Below are 16,818 nucleotides of genomic sequence, written 5' to 3' on the forward strand. Positions count from 1 at the left end.
AGTGTAGCCTCCATTTTTTTTTTAACCTATGAAAACTCACAGACACTACAATAAATTTAAAGAGTTAATTCAACTCATATTTGTCCAAGTAATGTTTTTTTGATTCTCCATTTTTCTAGAAAGTCAGTGTGTTTTTGGTCCAAACAGTAAATAGGTCTTGAGGATTAAATGAATTTTTTTGTACAAGGGTTAAAAAAAAAAATTTCTGAAGCCTATTTTATAGATTATGTGAGGTGAGACAGTATCTTTTTAAAATAGCATTTGATTTGATTATGAAAGAAAAATACTTCATACTCTTGCTTTTCAGTTTATGTTGAAAATTATTAATTCCGTTTTCATTTTTTAGTAGCTGCTTTGGTTACATACATTTGCTTGAATTAGCTCCCAAGTCAATTGTGCCAGCAAGAATGAATAGATAAAGGGCTTCTGTCTGTCTCTCTTTTTAACCTGCTACATTATTTCAGTTCTGTACTATTTAAAGGTCAGCTGAAAATTAGGTCAGGGAATCACTTAAATCATGGGTAGCTCTGTAAAATGGTCTTGAAGAGAATAAAAGTTTAGGCCTTACACATTTATGAGTTAAAAAGCTAGTTAATCTGATGATGAGAAGGCATGTTTAAAGTGTACATTTATATATTTTTTATATTTAAAAGCTTTTTTTCATATTTGATAATATTTCCTACATATTCCCTATTTATGAGGGAAAATCTCCCTAAATTCAGAATTCTGCACATCTTTTCTCATGAGTTAACTTTAGCTATAAATATTCAGAGTTCTTTAAGTCAAAGCTTCCTCTTAAGAATGAAAATAGGATTAGTTAAAAAAGATTAGTACTTTTGACAGACAAATGGGTTCCTTTCAAGTATGACTCTGCTTGTTATTCCTTCACCCATTCATTGACCTCAGAGGAAATTAGTGGAAAGGGATAAAATGGAACCAACTGATACAAAACTTTTCATCTAACAAATTATTTTGGTGTTTATTGAAGAAGAGCCATTGACAAACCTCGCTGTATACCCCGAGCACTTATACTTTCAGAGGGCCCCAAGACATATCATATCAATCTTATTAAAATACACCAATTTCAATTAAAAGGTTTTGCTATAAAACCTCAAAAGATTTCAGAAAATTTGCTTTTGAAATTATTTGATAATTAACAGATATAATTTCTTGACAATCATGTTGAATACCTAGCAGTTCTAGGGAAGCAACAAAATCTAACAAATGGTTGTTTTCAAATGTAATGAAAGTCTGTATTTATATTGATTGAAGTTTTGTGAATTTTTATAGCATTTAATGAACCGTTTATAAAGTAGCTATAGTTTTATTTTCATAATTTGAAGTCACTTTTATTTTTAAGACATCAAACTTTTAAAAAGACACTTAGAAATCCTGTCACTCCAGATAAAATGACCCAGCAGAAGGGCTGGGATAAGCCCAACCAGCCAGAAGTAAAGATGTATGATTTAATGGGCGGTAGGTAAGTGGGTAGTTGTTTTTCAAGTCACTGTATGGCTTTTCCTGTTACAGAATTACCATTAGGAGACTGGTTTTAGGGAAATCATGACTTTTAAAGAAAATGTTCATAAATTCTTTAAAAAATAATCACAAACTAATTACGTATTAACATACATATAGCATTTTTGATGAAAAATAACTTTTTTCCTCATCAGTGAAAATACAGCATTGTTATAACACAGTTTTGCAAATTTCTTTAATGTTTGGCTTAATAAATTTTTACAATGTGCTTTTTCGGTTGAAATAAATGAGAAAAATGCAGCCTAATATAAGTAGTTAGATATGGGAAAAGTAGTTTATTTGTGGATATTTTTCTTTTAATATTATACCAGAACTCAAGAAGGGGTAGTTCCTGAAAGGTTAGTTGGAATCTGAAGCCATATCAATGAGCTATTTTACTGTTATTTATTTTATTTTTACAGATTTTTTATTTATTCCCCCCGTCCGCCCCCATTGTCTGCTATGTCCATTCACTGTGTGTTCTTCTGTGTCTGCTTGTATTCTTGTCAGCAGCATCGGGAATCTGTGTCTCTTTTTGTTGCGTCATCTTGCCACGTCAGCTCTCTGTGTGTGCGGCACCACTTCTGAGCAGGTTGTGCTTTTTTCGTGTGGGGCGGCTCTCCTTGCAGGGTGCACTCCTTGCGCATGGGGCTCCCCTACGCTGGGGACACTCTTGCGTGACACGGCACTCCTTGTGCGCATCAGCCCTGCACATGGGCCAACTCGCCACACGGGTCAGGAAGCCCTGGGTTTGAACCCTGGACCTCCCATGTGGTAGGCGGATGCTCATCAGTTGAGCCAAATCCACTTCCCCTTTATTGCTACTTTAAATCCATTGGTGTATTTTGCATTTTGAATGGCTCTTTATGCATGATTTTGAACATCATTCATTGATCATTTGGAAAATAAATGGCTCATTGAATGAAGCAGATCTTCCAAATGTTGACTTATTTTATATATATATTTTTTCTTCCATCAGTTTTAATTGATCTGTTTTTTTCCTTCTACATGTTGTGGTAAAATATATATTTAACAAAATTTGCCATTTTAGTCATTTTAAGTGTACAATTCAGTTGGCACTAATCACATTCACATTGTTTTTACCATCACTACTATCCACTTTCAGAACTTTTTCATTCCCCAAACTGAAACTCTGTATCCATTAAGCAGTAAACTGCCCATTCTCCCTCTCTCCAGCCCCTGAAAACCACCATTCTACTTCTGTCTCTCTGAATTTGCCTGTTCATATAAGTGGAATCTTGCAATGTTTGTCCTTTTGTGGCTGGTATATTTCACTTAGCATAATCTTCTCAGGGTTCATCCATGTTATTATATAATTTTTTTAAAAAAATCACATTTGGTAATATCACCACTGATCTTATTGGAAATGTATTGAGAAGTTCTCAAGTTCATGGCTGCAGATAGCAGGTTTTCCAAAATTCTAATTTTTGTATAAAAGCTTTATTGTTGGCAGCAAATACTGTCAGTTGGAGGAAAGATCAACCACATGCCCAAATCTGAAGTACCATTATTTGTCTATCAGTTGTTCTTTCAGTTAAGATTGGTGTGGAGTTATAAAAGTGGCTAATGTAACTTGCAGGCTGAAACAGTTGCATAAGTGCTTTACCTCATTATGCAGAAGTGTTTTATGTATATTTCCTATATAAAAAAGCATTCTAGATCAAGGGTCAAGATGTAATAAAATTATTAATTTTTAATGGCTTTATCAAAGATATTTTTAAAGTGAAATTGGTAACACTGACTTGATTGTGCTAAGGTGTTTTTACCCAACAGTTCTTTTTGCACCATTAGTGTAGATGTCAACACAGTGAGAACGGTAAATATTTTCTTAGTATTATTGTGGAAATGGTTTTAACTTTTCAGTTCCCCTTGAAAGGGTCTCAGGATCTGTGCACCTCACTTTGAGAACCACAGTAGTAGAGTATTGACATATATGGTTAAGGTTGCTATTGGGTTAACCAGTGTTATTTATAAGCAGGAATTTTTTCTTCTCTTTAAGGAAGTTTACGTAAGTGTTGAATTTGTGATCAGCTGGATATGCCAAAATGGCGAGTAACTACTGGTTATAAACCTTAGTTGTATTAGTTCAGCATGATGTGGCTTTTGCTCTTCTAAAAATTGCCGTGTAAACAGGTTCTATCATAATTTACAGTGAGGCTTTCTAATAGATTGTATTTCTGTTATGTCTTCCTGTACCATTAACATTCAAAATGTAGAAGATTATTTTTATACAGGTTTTAATTAGTTTTCTTCAGGTACCATTTAAATTAGAGTTTATTGTTTCCTCTTGAAATTGTTTTAATAGAAATAGATCTTTTTGCAATATAAGGGAGACTAAACTAGAAATAGTGGTTCACATGTGTTTTCAGTTTGAGAAATCCAATTTTTAAGATTAGTTTCTTAAAAACTTTTAAAAAGCTTTCTTTTATGGAAATCTCGTATATACCAAGTATATACAAACTGAAGTACTGTAATGAACTGCCACAAGACTCACCTAGTTTCATCAGTTATCAACTCATGGTCAGTCATGTTTCATTTAGACCCCCACTCACTTTCTCCCTTACCCGTACCCCATCTTGATTAGTTTGAAGCTTTCAGACATCACATCATTTTGTTCTTTCTTTTTATACTGTATAATGAGAAAAACCAAAATATATATTTATGCCAACAGAGAAACATGTTTCTCTTAGCATGCTAATACATATGCATGCATATACACACAGACTTTTGAGGATTGTAACCTTCACTTAGAAATACAAGAATTACCCTGCAAATGATAACATTGCTTTTTAAAATTGAAGTAAGTACTAAAGTACACTTTCAGAGACTGATAGGCTTCATCTTGATGGCTAAGACAAACCTTTCTTCTCTTTCTTTGTTAACCATGTCCGAACTTCCAGTAATTTCCACAAGTTCTTTAAAATTATTTAAATTGTCCTTGAGGAGATCCACTATCGTGCTATGTAACAAAGGCTTGAATGTGTGCACGGCTGGGTGGTATCTCACTGGATACCATCATGATAAAAAAGATCTTCAAAATCACTGGAAAAGTCTGCATGAACAGCCTTTTCATTAGGTGCCAAGTTCATTGAAAGCTGGGAAACGGACTTTGGCCCAGTGGTTAGGGCGTCCGTCTACCACATGGGAGGTCCGCGGTTCAAGCCCCGGGCCTCCTTGACCCGTGTGGAGCTGGCCCATGCGCAGTGCTGATGCGCGCAAGGAGTGCCATGCCGCACAGGGGTGTCCCCCGCGTAGGGGAGCCCCACGCGCAAGGAGTGCACCCATAAGGAGAGCTGCCCAGCGCGAAGTGAGGGAGCCGAGGAATGGCGCCGCCCACATTTCCTGTGCCGCTGACGACAAAAAGCAGACAGAGAAACTAGGCAGCAAAAAAAAGACACAGAAAACAGACAACCGGGGGAGGGGAGGGGAATTAAATAAATAAAAACAAATCTTAAAAAAAAAAAAAAGTTCATCAAAAGCAGGCTTCATCTAGGTCCATGAAGGACCCAGGGCCCTTGGGGGAACATCTGGTGCACCTGGGCTTTGTAGCCATCCTGCAGCACTCTGGGTGTCTCCAACCCACATCATATCATTCTTAAATAATTCAGTATCTATCCCTCAAAACTGAGAATTTTTAAGATTGTAATTTAAAGAAAAAAAGTGCTGTATCTTGGTTTCTCTTAAAAGAAATATACTAATAACCTATCAATGCTTCATAGAAATATTCTTCATTCTTTGACATTCTTTGCATGTGTATGTTCTTTGATTAGAGACTTACATGTTGGATGGAACACTTTTTCAGATTAATAATTTCTCCTTGAGTTTTTCTGCCTGTCACTGTGGTCACTGGGATTCCATTGTGATTATACTACTAGACATCACAGAAAAACCAAGTATGGATGACTAGGAGCTTTGAAATTGGTTAAATGTTTTTGGTTTTTCAGGATGAAGAGACTCGGCACAGTCTTGAGTGCATCCAGGCCAATCAAATTTTTCCCAGGAAGCAGCTGATCCGGGAGGATGAGAATCTTCAGGTAATTACAGTCCAGTTTTAATTATACATTAAGTATTTAACATTGTAGTAACAATGTAGCTGAGCTAATGTATTGAACTAATGTACTGTATATTTTATATGTATGTTTTCCCAAACCATAGATAGGGTAGAAATGCAAGCTGGGAGGTCCGCGGTTCAGGCCCTGGGCCTCCTTGACCCGTGTGGAGCTGGCCCATGGGCAGTGCTGATGCGCGCAGGGAGTGCCGTGCCACACAGGGGTGTCCCCCACATAGGGGATCCCCATGCGCAAGGAGTGCACCCATAGGGAGAGCCGCCCAGCGCAAAGAAGGGAGCAGCCTGCCGAGGAATGGCGCCGCCCACACTTTCTGTGCCGCTGACGACAACAGAAGCGGACAAAGAAACAAGACGCAGCAAAAAGACACAGAAAACAGACAACCGGGGGAGGGGAGGGGAATTAAATAAATAAAAATAAATCTTAAAAAAAAAAAAAAAGAAATGCAAGCTGGAAAATATCATTTTAGAAAGATGTGTTGCTGAGAATTCACTGTTTAAGATAATCCTCTGTGTGCCATTCTTTTAGCAGCTTAGAATTTGAATAATTAGTTATATTTGAATCAGGTGGCTATGAACCCATCCTCTTTGGGGCCCCTTACTCATTTAGTCCACACTACAATTTATGAACACATTATATTGAATTTTAAGCTTGGGTGACAGGATTTATCACATAATCACTTGATCCATGTTTGAAGACTGCTCTACTGTTTCAGAACTCTGAAGGGTTTATTTTTTCATTTTGAAGGTTCCTTTTCTAGAACTTCATGGAGAAAGTACAGAGTATGTAGGCCGTGCAGAGGATGCCATCATTGCCCTTTCTAATTACAGACTTCACATCAAGTTTAAGGAGTCTCTTGTTAATGTAAGTTATTGCTGTCTGTTCTCCCTCTAAGTTAGATAGAGAATGGAAGTCAGAATAACATGTTAATATTCTTGAAGAGAACAGAATTCAAAGAGGGTTGGGTGTGAAAGCAATGTATCCTCTGCTTTTCTGTCATTTTAGCAGTCAAGGGACACTAGGTTATGCTTGATTTTAAATGATGCTTGTAGTTGTCAACTGGTACATGAAGTATGCCCATTGTTCATTAACACTCAATGATTTGCACTAGGTAATGCTATATCATTAAACTTTTAAGTATATTTAGGCTGCATAGGCTTTTATTTCTCAGTCTTTAATAGTTACCAACTGCCTCAGTTGAGATAATTTCCCGGGCTTTAATGTCAAATGATAAGATGTACTTTGAGCTCAATGCAGACTCATTATAGGATGAAGTTTCTCTAATGGCTCCTTGGTGGTGTAAGTGTAGATGTTAAGTACAATGTTTATTTGCATAATGGACTATATATTACTGAAGAAAAGGAAGGCTCTCAAGTCTCAAGAGTGTATTTACCCTTTTTGGTTATGAGGGCACTCAGTGAACTGGTTCTTCCAGTGCCCTGCCATCCTTAATAGCCTTCAGTGAAGCCACAAAGGCCTGAAAGTTCATGACCTTTCTCCAAATGAATGCCTCCTTCTTTATTTGACAGTATCGGAGATTATGACAGTTGAGGATTATAATCTTCCGTTCAGATTTGTGCTTTTAGGTTCTTTAAAATCTGGGTCCAAAATTTGCCCAAAATCCGCAGTCACATTCTTTCGTTTGCCAAAGACTCAAGTATCTGCAATTTTCTTTATAACTGGTCTTATTAGGGATTTAAGTCCAGCAGCCATCTGGCCCAAATTCTCTCTAGCTAGATTTGGGCTGTGATTATAAATTTTGTTCAGCCAGTTCAAGCAGCTGTTAGGTTAGTTTTCTGCCCATCAGCAAAAAATATACACCCAGTTTATCAGGGAAAGTGCATGTTATTCTTTCCTACCATATAGTCCTGTATTCAAATAGGTCCATGTGGAATTGGGTGGTGACAATGGGAGGGGGAAAGGTGGAAATTGCTATATAAAATCCCAGCAATCAAAAATGCTTTGCCAGCTACTGTGGAGGTAATGATAGTAGTAGTGAGTAGAACTGCCTAATTTAATTTTGTGTTCTTCAAGTGTTTAAATGACAGAAATCAATGAAATTGTAGTTAAATTACATGCGGGGATGATATTGTTTCAGATGACTGCATTTCTCCACACAGTCCTCTGTTTTCTCACCTTATCAGTTTTTTTTAGCCAAGTGTGTCTGAGGCTCTTTTTAGATCTACTGGGGAGGAGGGTCTTTTGAAAGAAAGCATGAATCTAAACATGCCAGCTCTTCAGTTTTTCTTTTTTACCTCTAAGATGGTCAAATTACTTAGCATGGTGTAAAGACTGTTTATGATCCTTGGTCCCTCCCACCTTTTCTTTCTATTTCCCTGCTTTCCCCTTTCCCTCCTTTATACTAATAATACTAGCCTCCTTGGAGTATTCAGCTACCTCACCCCTCTGCATTCCCTCTCTTGCCAGTGTACTTCTCTTAATCTTTCAAAACCCAGTTCAGGTGATAACGTCCTCTGTGAAGCCTTTCACAATCACAGTTCCCTCACCAACAGTTAATTATGCCCTCCAATGGCTTCTTCTGTATCTTAAAAATACCTTTACAACATGTACCAGATATGTTGTAATTTTTTTGGTTATCCATCTTTGTCTCTTTAGGACCTGGTATGTCTCCTGGCACCATGGTACTCAGTAAATGTTAAGTGAATTGAAGTAATATAAGTTTGAAATAGGTACTAGGATATTTTCTTCCTTTTGAGTTTAAAGATCATTTTAAAAACAATATATTTCTGTATGAATAGGTCTATGTACTAAGCATTACCACTGTCTAACGGTAGCTGTATGAGTAGGTTGTTTAATGGAATTGTTGGCCCTTAGTTTGATTGAGAGAGAATGCTTAAGGAAATTTACCACTGCTCTTAACTTTTGATCCATTTCCTTGTCTAAGTGTTCTCAGTTAACATTATAATCCTCTAAGGCATAGAGCCTGCATGTCACTTGTGTAAAATAAAAAGCCCAAGATAATAGAATTTGCACAGAAAAATGATTGTGCAAAAGTATCTTGACATTGCAGTATCTTTTAAACATTTCAGACAGAGACTAGGATTTCTCTAGAGATAGATTAATCTTATCACAATAAGTGCTAAAGATCCTGAAACCTGAAATTAGTCCAGGAAACAGTGGCTCCTCCTGCATTGGGTCTCAGGTGGAGATCAGAGAGTTGGTACTATTTCTTTCTCCCTGCCTCCCTTAGTAGATAAGTACTTTAATAAAACATGTGGGATCAATAGGCCCCCTTTAAAGCTTATTGTACATTTAAATCATAGAAGCCCAAATGTGCTGGAATATATTGTGGCATGCCCCAATTTTATATGATGATTTACACATTTAGCACTTTAGAAAATGATTTACCATCAAGTTCTAAATAGCTACCTGATATCATATATCCTCTCATAATTTCACAGCACATTGAGTAAAATGTGTCTGTGGATTTAGTTATGATAAACATTGTTACTTTAATCCACACACTTGCTGAATATCAAGTTTCTGCTTATTAGGGTAAAGAACCTCTATAATAGAGTTCATTTGTAGCATTTAAGGTGAATCGCTCCCATTCTGTGTTTTCAAAATATATATGTATATGTTATAATTCTTTGAATTTTTACATAATTGTTTGAGTGGAATTTATGAAAGTTTAAAACAATTTTTGTTCTATAATTCAATAGACTGCCTCTCAGTCTCCTGCTTCTGAAATTCCAGTAAGTAGCATGGGAAACCTAGGCAATTGCTACATCTGTGCTTTGGAACAAATTGTTTTTGAGTGTCAGATGCTCACCTTGCAAAGCAGCAAAATGTGACCTCTGCATGAGTCCCTTCCTTTTACCAAAACCCTAGCTGTGCCCGGTATAGAAGACAGTTTGATAGGGTGGGATGAGGATAAGGCCCTGCAGTATATACATAGGCAGATGGAATTGTGCCTTTCAAAAAGTATAGACTAAGTTTTAACTAGAAAAATTTGTAAAATCAACACTGATGTTTAAGAGGACGTTAAAACTTCCTTTTCAGGCTGGTCTGTGAATGCCTCTTAGGAAAAAAGTAGAAGTGCAGCAGCTAGAAACATCTTTCCCTAATCTTTTTTACATTCCTGCTGTCTAATAAGTATAGTATAGGAAAATCTTCATTTTCCATGCTTTAGGAGGAGGTTATTGTTAACACTTAATGCAATTTAGTCTTAGCATTCATAAACCATTCATATACCAGCAGAGGCCTCTGAAACTGGTGCTGGAAAGGAGTAGCCTGCAAATGTCAGAGGTGAGCAATAAGGAGTTTGGGTCTTTAACCTGTGTCAATCTTCTTCTGACTGACTTTTTTTTTTAAGGTATCGGGGCTGTTCATTGAACCTGGGACCCCGTAAGTGGGAAGCCGGGGCCCAACCACTGAGCCACATCAGCTCCCCTGAGTTGTTTTTTTTGTTTGTTTGCTTGTTGTTTGTTTTTGTTTTTAGGTACCTACTCTGGGACCACCCATGTGGGAAGCAGGTATTCAACTGCTTGAGCCACATCTGCTCCCTTCTGACTGATTTTTTTTTTTTTGACTGATTTTTAAATGAAAAGATTTAGTGCCCTGATTTTCCCAGTTTACTACAACTTTTGCTTTTAGATTCATTATTTATGGTGCTTTCACTCTGTTACTGTCATTTTTACTTCAAACGTGTGTGCAAGATCGGCACTTTCCATTTGGTCTATAAAAGGGGCATTTGTTCTTAAAAAGATAGAATTTTTCCACTTCTAAATTCTGGTGCATAGTAATAACATGCACATATACACACTCAGAATGAACTGAAGAGGTAAATATAGTAGGGTATTCTGACATAAAATTCCCTTTGCAGTGTGACAGTACTGTGAGCCTTTCATAACCATGCATGTATATTAAAAAAAATTTAACTGCTGCTTTCTGCTTTTTTTTGGATTGATCTTTTTAAGTTTTAGTTCCCATACTGTAACTTTTTACCCTTCTGTGGAATTAGTTAAAAGAACTAAGTGTGTTTAATGCATTGTTTGAGCATGATTTTTGGTGGATTTGTGGGATTTTATAATAGGAAAAGCATTGTAAAAGGAGGTGGAATTAACTGGCAAGTAGAAAATGGAGGAGAAAGGAGCAAAAAGAAAATGAGTTGCTATAAGACATTGCATCAGTGGGTTAGAGAGGCTCTGAAAGTGATTTTAGATTTCTTGCTACTCTTCTATGGGTAAAATTGCTTCTGAGGAATCTTATTTAAATGTTTTCCATTTTCCTCTTGAAGGTCACTGATAGGCTACTGAGTTGTGAAAGAAAATCTAAAGTAGAGCTCATATAGAAGGGAAGGGCAATCTCAGAGGAAGAAAGGCATACTACACATGGTGGAAGGAGCCCAGGCTGGAGGTCTGGCATGGAATCTTGTCCTGACTTGGCCAGTGGCTGGTAGTGTAGTGGCTTAACCTTCCTGGCTATAAAATGAGGGGATTGGATCAGCTCTTTAATATATAATTCTCTGCTTATGAGACTGAATGAATATTGGGTATGTCTAGTTAAAAAATTGTTAGAGATCCTCTTCATGTGTGAATAAAGTTGAGAAAACCTAAAGCAATGGAGTAGACCTAGAAAAAGTGGAGAAATTTAGTATGTTTTGTTTGGATGTATGAAGAGGAAAAGGAGGCCAGTTCTGCCTTTTTTGAAGACTGGGCAAACTGGAGGGAGCATTTCAGACACTTGTATTGGGAGAAAACTGGGGTAAAAGGTAGAAGAAAAAAACAGAGATGCTTATTTGATACAAAAATCAGTTATTTCTCTTTATTTGTCCCTCTTCTTGCTATGTATTAAATTTACCTGCATGTGACACACTGCATGAGTATTAAAATTTGTTGTTACCATACATAGCTGTAACTTGAGTATATGTGATTTTTTTTTTAAGGTACCAGGAATTGAACCCTATGACTCATACATGGGAAGCAGGCACTCAACCACTGAGCTACATTCACTCCCTTTGTGATTATTTTTTGTGATTTGCTAGTATTTGCAATCTTACTTGAAAGCAGAGAACCAACCTTTAGTTTTCCTTCCTTAAATTTGTGATGCTAAATGACAACATGAAAATTTGTATGTTGAATGCATTTCAGGTAGCAAATATTTTCCATGCTCTGAGGTGTTTTACTATTATTCGGGAAGGTTAGGGACAGGCCCTTGGGCTCTGGTCCATAGTAAGGATGTAAAGCTTCTCTGTTCATTGTAGCAAAGCTGCACAAATGAGTCACCCAGCACGTATCAATATGATGAGTTCCAAGTTTTCTAGCTTTCAGGAAAGGTAATTGGAATGGACCTGGAATGCAGATGACTGCTGGGAGAGCAGCCTCTCTATGGATTTGTAAAGCATACACTTCCCACCTCACCCTCTTCCCAGGTCCTATGCCACAGGCTTCCTAAATTGTGACCATCTGAAGTTCAGGAAGCAGAGGCTTGTGGCATATAGGGAGGTTAGATTCTTGCCCAAGGAAGCCAGGAAGCAGGTCTTTTATTGGCAGAATTTCAGAAAATTGGGACTACAACTCAGGCCTCTTAATTGCCTGTCTGGCAGCTCCCTCCACCCTCCACCCCCCTTTTTTTGGCGTTGGTGAGTGTAGGTATTAAGGCAGAGTACATTTAAATAAAGAAGTAACAAGATAATCTGTTACAGGGCACCCAAAGGAATGGCCTCTGTGATCTTCTGATTTCTATTTTCTTAATCTCTATATTCCTCCTTGGAAATTTATCCCTATTGATCTGTTTGATTGATTGATTTTTTTTTTCTCTCCCTCTTTTCCTTCTTAGATATGCAGGTCTTGAAAGAAATTTTTAGCTGCAGTAGTTGCAGTTTCTTACAGCACTTTGGAGTTAAGGATTTAAAACAAAAACAGAGGGCCCGAAACTCCTTTTTCTCTTGAACCATGGGCAAGATTTCTTAATCTTTCTCTTAATCTCAATGCTATTAAAATTGTGAGGGAGTTCTGTAGATTATAGATTTATAAGCAAGAAGGTTTTATAATCTTGAGGTAGAAGATCTTTGCCGTGTATCTGAGTAATACTATTTCGTGTTCTTCGCTTCTTTAATCCCTGCCCCAGTCTATGTTTCTTTGTCTCAGACTTCTAGAATTGGGTTTTGATTCCCACATCCCTTGTTCAGATAATTCTCTGCTGACTCTGGCAGCTATGTGGTGAGGCAGGGTTTGTAGGAGGCTTTTTCCTGGTACTGCTCAGCTAGCACAAGGGCCATTCTCCTGTTTCTGTTGTGTTGGAGGATACTCATGCTAAACTTGAATTGTTGAAATGCTTCTTGAAACTCCCACAGCCACATTTTGGCTAGGCTGGATACAGTGCAGGAGATAAGGAATGGAGGCAATCCCCTATTATTTTATCATGCTTTCTTTTGAAGGTTTGGAAATTGGTTTTCGAAGCCAAAGTTTGAGTCAGGGTGAGCTGAGGGACTGGGGAAGGATCCGTATGTCACTCTGTGGATTTATAATCCTGTTCAGATGGTTTTCCCTCCTATCTCTCTCCTTTCTCTAGTCCCTCTCCAATGTCATACGTAATCCTGTGTTAAAGAGTCTGCTGACCAGATTGTCAGGGAGGTCTGAGCCGCCATTGCAGCTTGCTCAGACCTCAAGCCCACTTTGGCCAACAGAGGTCCTCCTCAGTTGGTCTTTTGAAGCAAGTGCTAACTAGCCAGTTTTAGGACTTCTGACCACTGGTGTGGCTTCCTCCTTCTTGAGGTCTGTAGGTCTGTTCTGAGCAGACAGCCTGATCACCAGCTACTGTCCTGTCTTCTTTTCTGTGAAACCTGCAGACAGTTTAGACTTCCGGCCTTTTGTGGAAGGCTCCTTGTCTGGCACTAAGCCACAGGCCCATTCAGTCATTTGGGACAAGCAGAGTTCAATTGCACCTTGATTGGCAATTCTCTTCCATAAGCAAGGGAGGATTACCATTTTGGTTCCCTTCAGCTTCTGTGTCAGTGCAAATCACAGTTGTATTGTCTGAAGTGTAGTGCTTTGAGAGATAAATTTTTGAGTTTGGTACCTTTTTTCCAGAAGTTGTGCCTCCTTTTTTCATTGTCTTCATGTTACAGCATGACCTGAGGCCTTTGTTTTAGTAGTAGAGAAAGAGAAGCCTAATTCACTCCGTAGTAAATCACACTTGAGTACTATTATCCAGATAAAAATTTGTAGTTCTGTTTGCTTCTTTCCACTGATGAGCTTTCTAATCACTGTTGTTGGACACGAAGAACAGCAAGGCCAGTGCCTTTTTTTACTTTAAAGGGACTTCATCTTTTTAAATTGCAGGTTCCATTACAGCTTATAGAAAGTGTTGAATGCCGAGATATATTTCAGCTTCATTTGACTTGCAAAGACTGCAAAGTTATCAGGTATGTAGTGTGTTTGTGCTGCTATTTAGTATGGGAGATTTCTTTTTTAAAGAATGGATACATGGTCTTAAAATGTGCAAAAATAGTACGAAGAACACCACTATACAGTTTATCTTGAGTCACCTACTGTTAACATTTTACCTCATTTACTTTATCTTTTGTGAGGACCTTCTGTGTATGTATTGTGTGTGTCTGTGAGATTCTTCTGAAAAATTTCACGGTAAGTTTCATTATGGCTTTTCACTCCTAAATACTTTAGTGTGCATTTCCTTTAAGAATAGCGATATTTTATTACTAAACCACAATACCATTATCACCTTCACAATGTTATATTGATAATTTTATCTAGTCTATTTTCCATGTTCCAATTTTTTCATTTGACCTAATAGTTTCCTTTGTAACTCCCCTAACTGCTTTGTTGAGTATAGAATCCCAGTATAGATCACATATTGCATTTAGTTACCATGACTCTTTAGCCTCCTTTACTCTAGAACATTTTCCCCAGCCTTTCATTGTCTTTTATGATATTGACATATTTGAACAATACAACTCCCTTCCCCCTGCTTTTGTTTTAATAGGTTATTTCTCATCTTGTGTTTGTCTGATGTTCCCTCTTGTTTAAGCTGAGGTTTGCATTCTCAGTTGGAAGGCTTTATATATGATGTGTGTGTGTGTGTATAATAGTATATTATACTATTATATAATAGTATAGTATATTATGTACACGTATATACATATGTGTATATATATATGTATCCTTTTCAGGGTATTATATTTGGAGTCAAACAGTGTCCATCTATTCCTTTTTAGTGATGTTAATTTTGATCACTCTTGTCAAGGTGTCATGTAGTTTCTGTATAATTTCTATATTTTTCTCTCAGCTAATAAATAGTCCATGGGAAACACTTTAAGACAGTGCAAATGTCTTGCTTCTCACCAAAATTTCTCTGTTTAGAATCCACTGATCGTTTTTTTCTTACCTGATCTTTACTATAATGGCTGCAAAATGATGACTCAAACGTATTTTTAAATTTAGTAGCTTTAGGAGTTTTAAATTCCCCAAGCATTTACTTTATCCGCTTGACCTGTTCTGGAGTGCCAGTAAATATGGTGTGTTGGTATATTGATAGCCAGAATGGCTGGAGTGAAGGTTTAAGTGACTGCCTTGGTTTTAAGGTAAATATTTAAGTTGTTTTTTAGCCATTGAGTTTTGTCTTACTTTTAAAGCTATTGGCTACAACTCACAGTTAAAAAATCTTTTATGTTAAAAAATGAACATGATTACTCAAGTTTTAATGATTTCTACCTTTGAAAATGCAAAGTATTTAAACAAATAGTAGATCAGTTTACACTAGTTATTTTAACCCCCTAATTATAAATACTGAAGATTGTCCCTTGATAGCAAAATTGCTTTGTTCTCTGGATCATCACAGCTAAAAGGTTCAATGTAATGTATCTTATTTGAATCTAAGGTTGCTGATTTGTTCTAATTGCTAAATAGGCAAATTTTGAAATTAATTCCCTATTTGGCCTGTGTTATGTTGTGTTTTTTAGTTCAGTCAGTCTACTATGTAATACCAAAGAAAAGACTTTTCTAAACATATTTCATGAGAGGTACAACTATAATGCTTTGATGGAAGGAGTAGTATGAAATCTCATTCTTGAAAGAAAATAGCTGTCTTTTTTATTTTATCTATCTATCTTTCTATCTACCTAATCTAATCTATTTTCTATTTATTTATGGTACTAGGGCCAGGGATTGAACCCAGAACCTTGTACGTGGAAAGTTGGCACTTCCACTGAGCCACATCGGTGTCCCCATTTTATTTTAATAATTGTCATTCATAATTCTCAGAAGAACTTTCATTAGTCTAAAAAAAAAAATGTTTTCCACATGTTCTGCTTTCTTCTTTTATTTTTTTAAGATTTATTTATTTCTACCCTCCCCTCTCCCCCACCCAGATTGTCTGCTCTCTGTGTCTGTTTGCTGTGCGTTGTTCTGTGTCTACTTGTCTTCTCTTCAGGCAGCACTAGGAATCCATCCTGGGACCTTCTGGAGTGGGAGAGAGGTGCTCAATCTCTTGCACCACCCCAGCTCCCTGGTCTACTGCGTCTCTTATTGTCTCTCTCCTCTGTGTCTGTTTTTGTTGCGTCCTCTTGCTGTGCCAGCACTCTGTGTGGGCCAGCACTCCACACAGGCCAGCTTGCCTTCACCAGGAATTATACCCTGGACCTCCCATATGGTAGAAAGGAGCCCTATTGCTTGAGCCACATCTGTTTCCCTCTTCTTTTTAACATTTCACACTGTTGATTACAATTTGTTGGACCTGTTTTTATTATGAAAGATAGTGCGTTAGTGACCACCTCTGATGCTTTCTTTACTGTAGTTGCCATGTCACTACAAGTAGGCACTCTTGAAATGGGGTGTTCACTGAAGTGTCGTTGTCAACTGTCTTTTGATTGACATTCATACTTCTTTGGCTTTACAAAGGTGTCAGTTCTCAACCTTTGAACAGTGTCAAGAGTGGCTTAAAAGGCTGAACAATGCAATTCGACCACCTTCCAAAATAGAAGATCTCTTCTCATTTGCGTACCATGCATGGTGTATGGAGGTCTATGCCAGTGAAAAAGAGCAACATGGAGACCTGTGCCGGCCAGGTAGGCCTTTGTAAAATGTGTAAGTGACTGGGGACTTTATTAACTACAGGAGGTACCTTTAACATGAAATAGGATGCCTGAACATTCCTGTGCAATCAGTGAATATTTATGGAACATCTAGCATATGACCATCATTCTTCTAGCTCAGCAGAATGTTTCCTGCCC

The 16,818-nt window shown here is 37.4% G+C and overlaps 1 protein-coding gene across 33 annotated transcripts in view; it reads left to right on the forward strand.

Moving 5' to 3' along the window:
* The window catches only part of MTMR3 (myotubularin related protein 3), a 184,607-nt gene that overhangs the window by 123,383 nt on the left and 44,406 nt on the right, over positions 1 to 16,818 (forward strand). For 24 of the 33 annotated variants that reach the window (XM_071209862.1, XM_071209872.1, XM_058281627.2 and 21 more), the window contains 4 exons: positions 5,484 to 5,573; positions 6,354 to 6,470; positions 13,913 to 13,995; positions 16,487 to 16,653. In XM_071209862.1, coding sequence (XP_071065963.1) covers positions 5,484 to 5,573; positions 6,354 to 6,470; positions 13,913 to 13,995; positions 16,487 to 16,653 — 457 coding nt within the window. Of the gene's footprint in view, positions 1 to 5,483; positions 5,574 to 6,353; positions 6,471 to 9,289; positions 9,323 to 13,912; positions 13,996 to 16,486; positions 16,654 to 16,818 lie in introns of all 33 variants that reach the window. The other 9 variants (XM_058281625.1, XM_058281626.2, XM_071209865.1 and 6 more) reach the window with 1 other exon arrangement.

This window comes from Dasypus novemcinctus, chromosome 19 (assembly GCF_030445035.2).
Source record: "Dasypus novemcinctus isolate mDasNov1 chromosome 19, mDasNov1.1.hap2, whole genome shotgun sequence".
Taxonomy (NCBI): domain Eukaryota; kingdom Metazoa; phylum Chordata; class Mammalia; order Cingulata; family Dasypodidae; genus Dasypus; species Dasypus novemcinctus.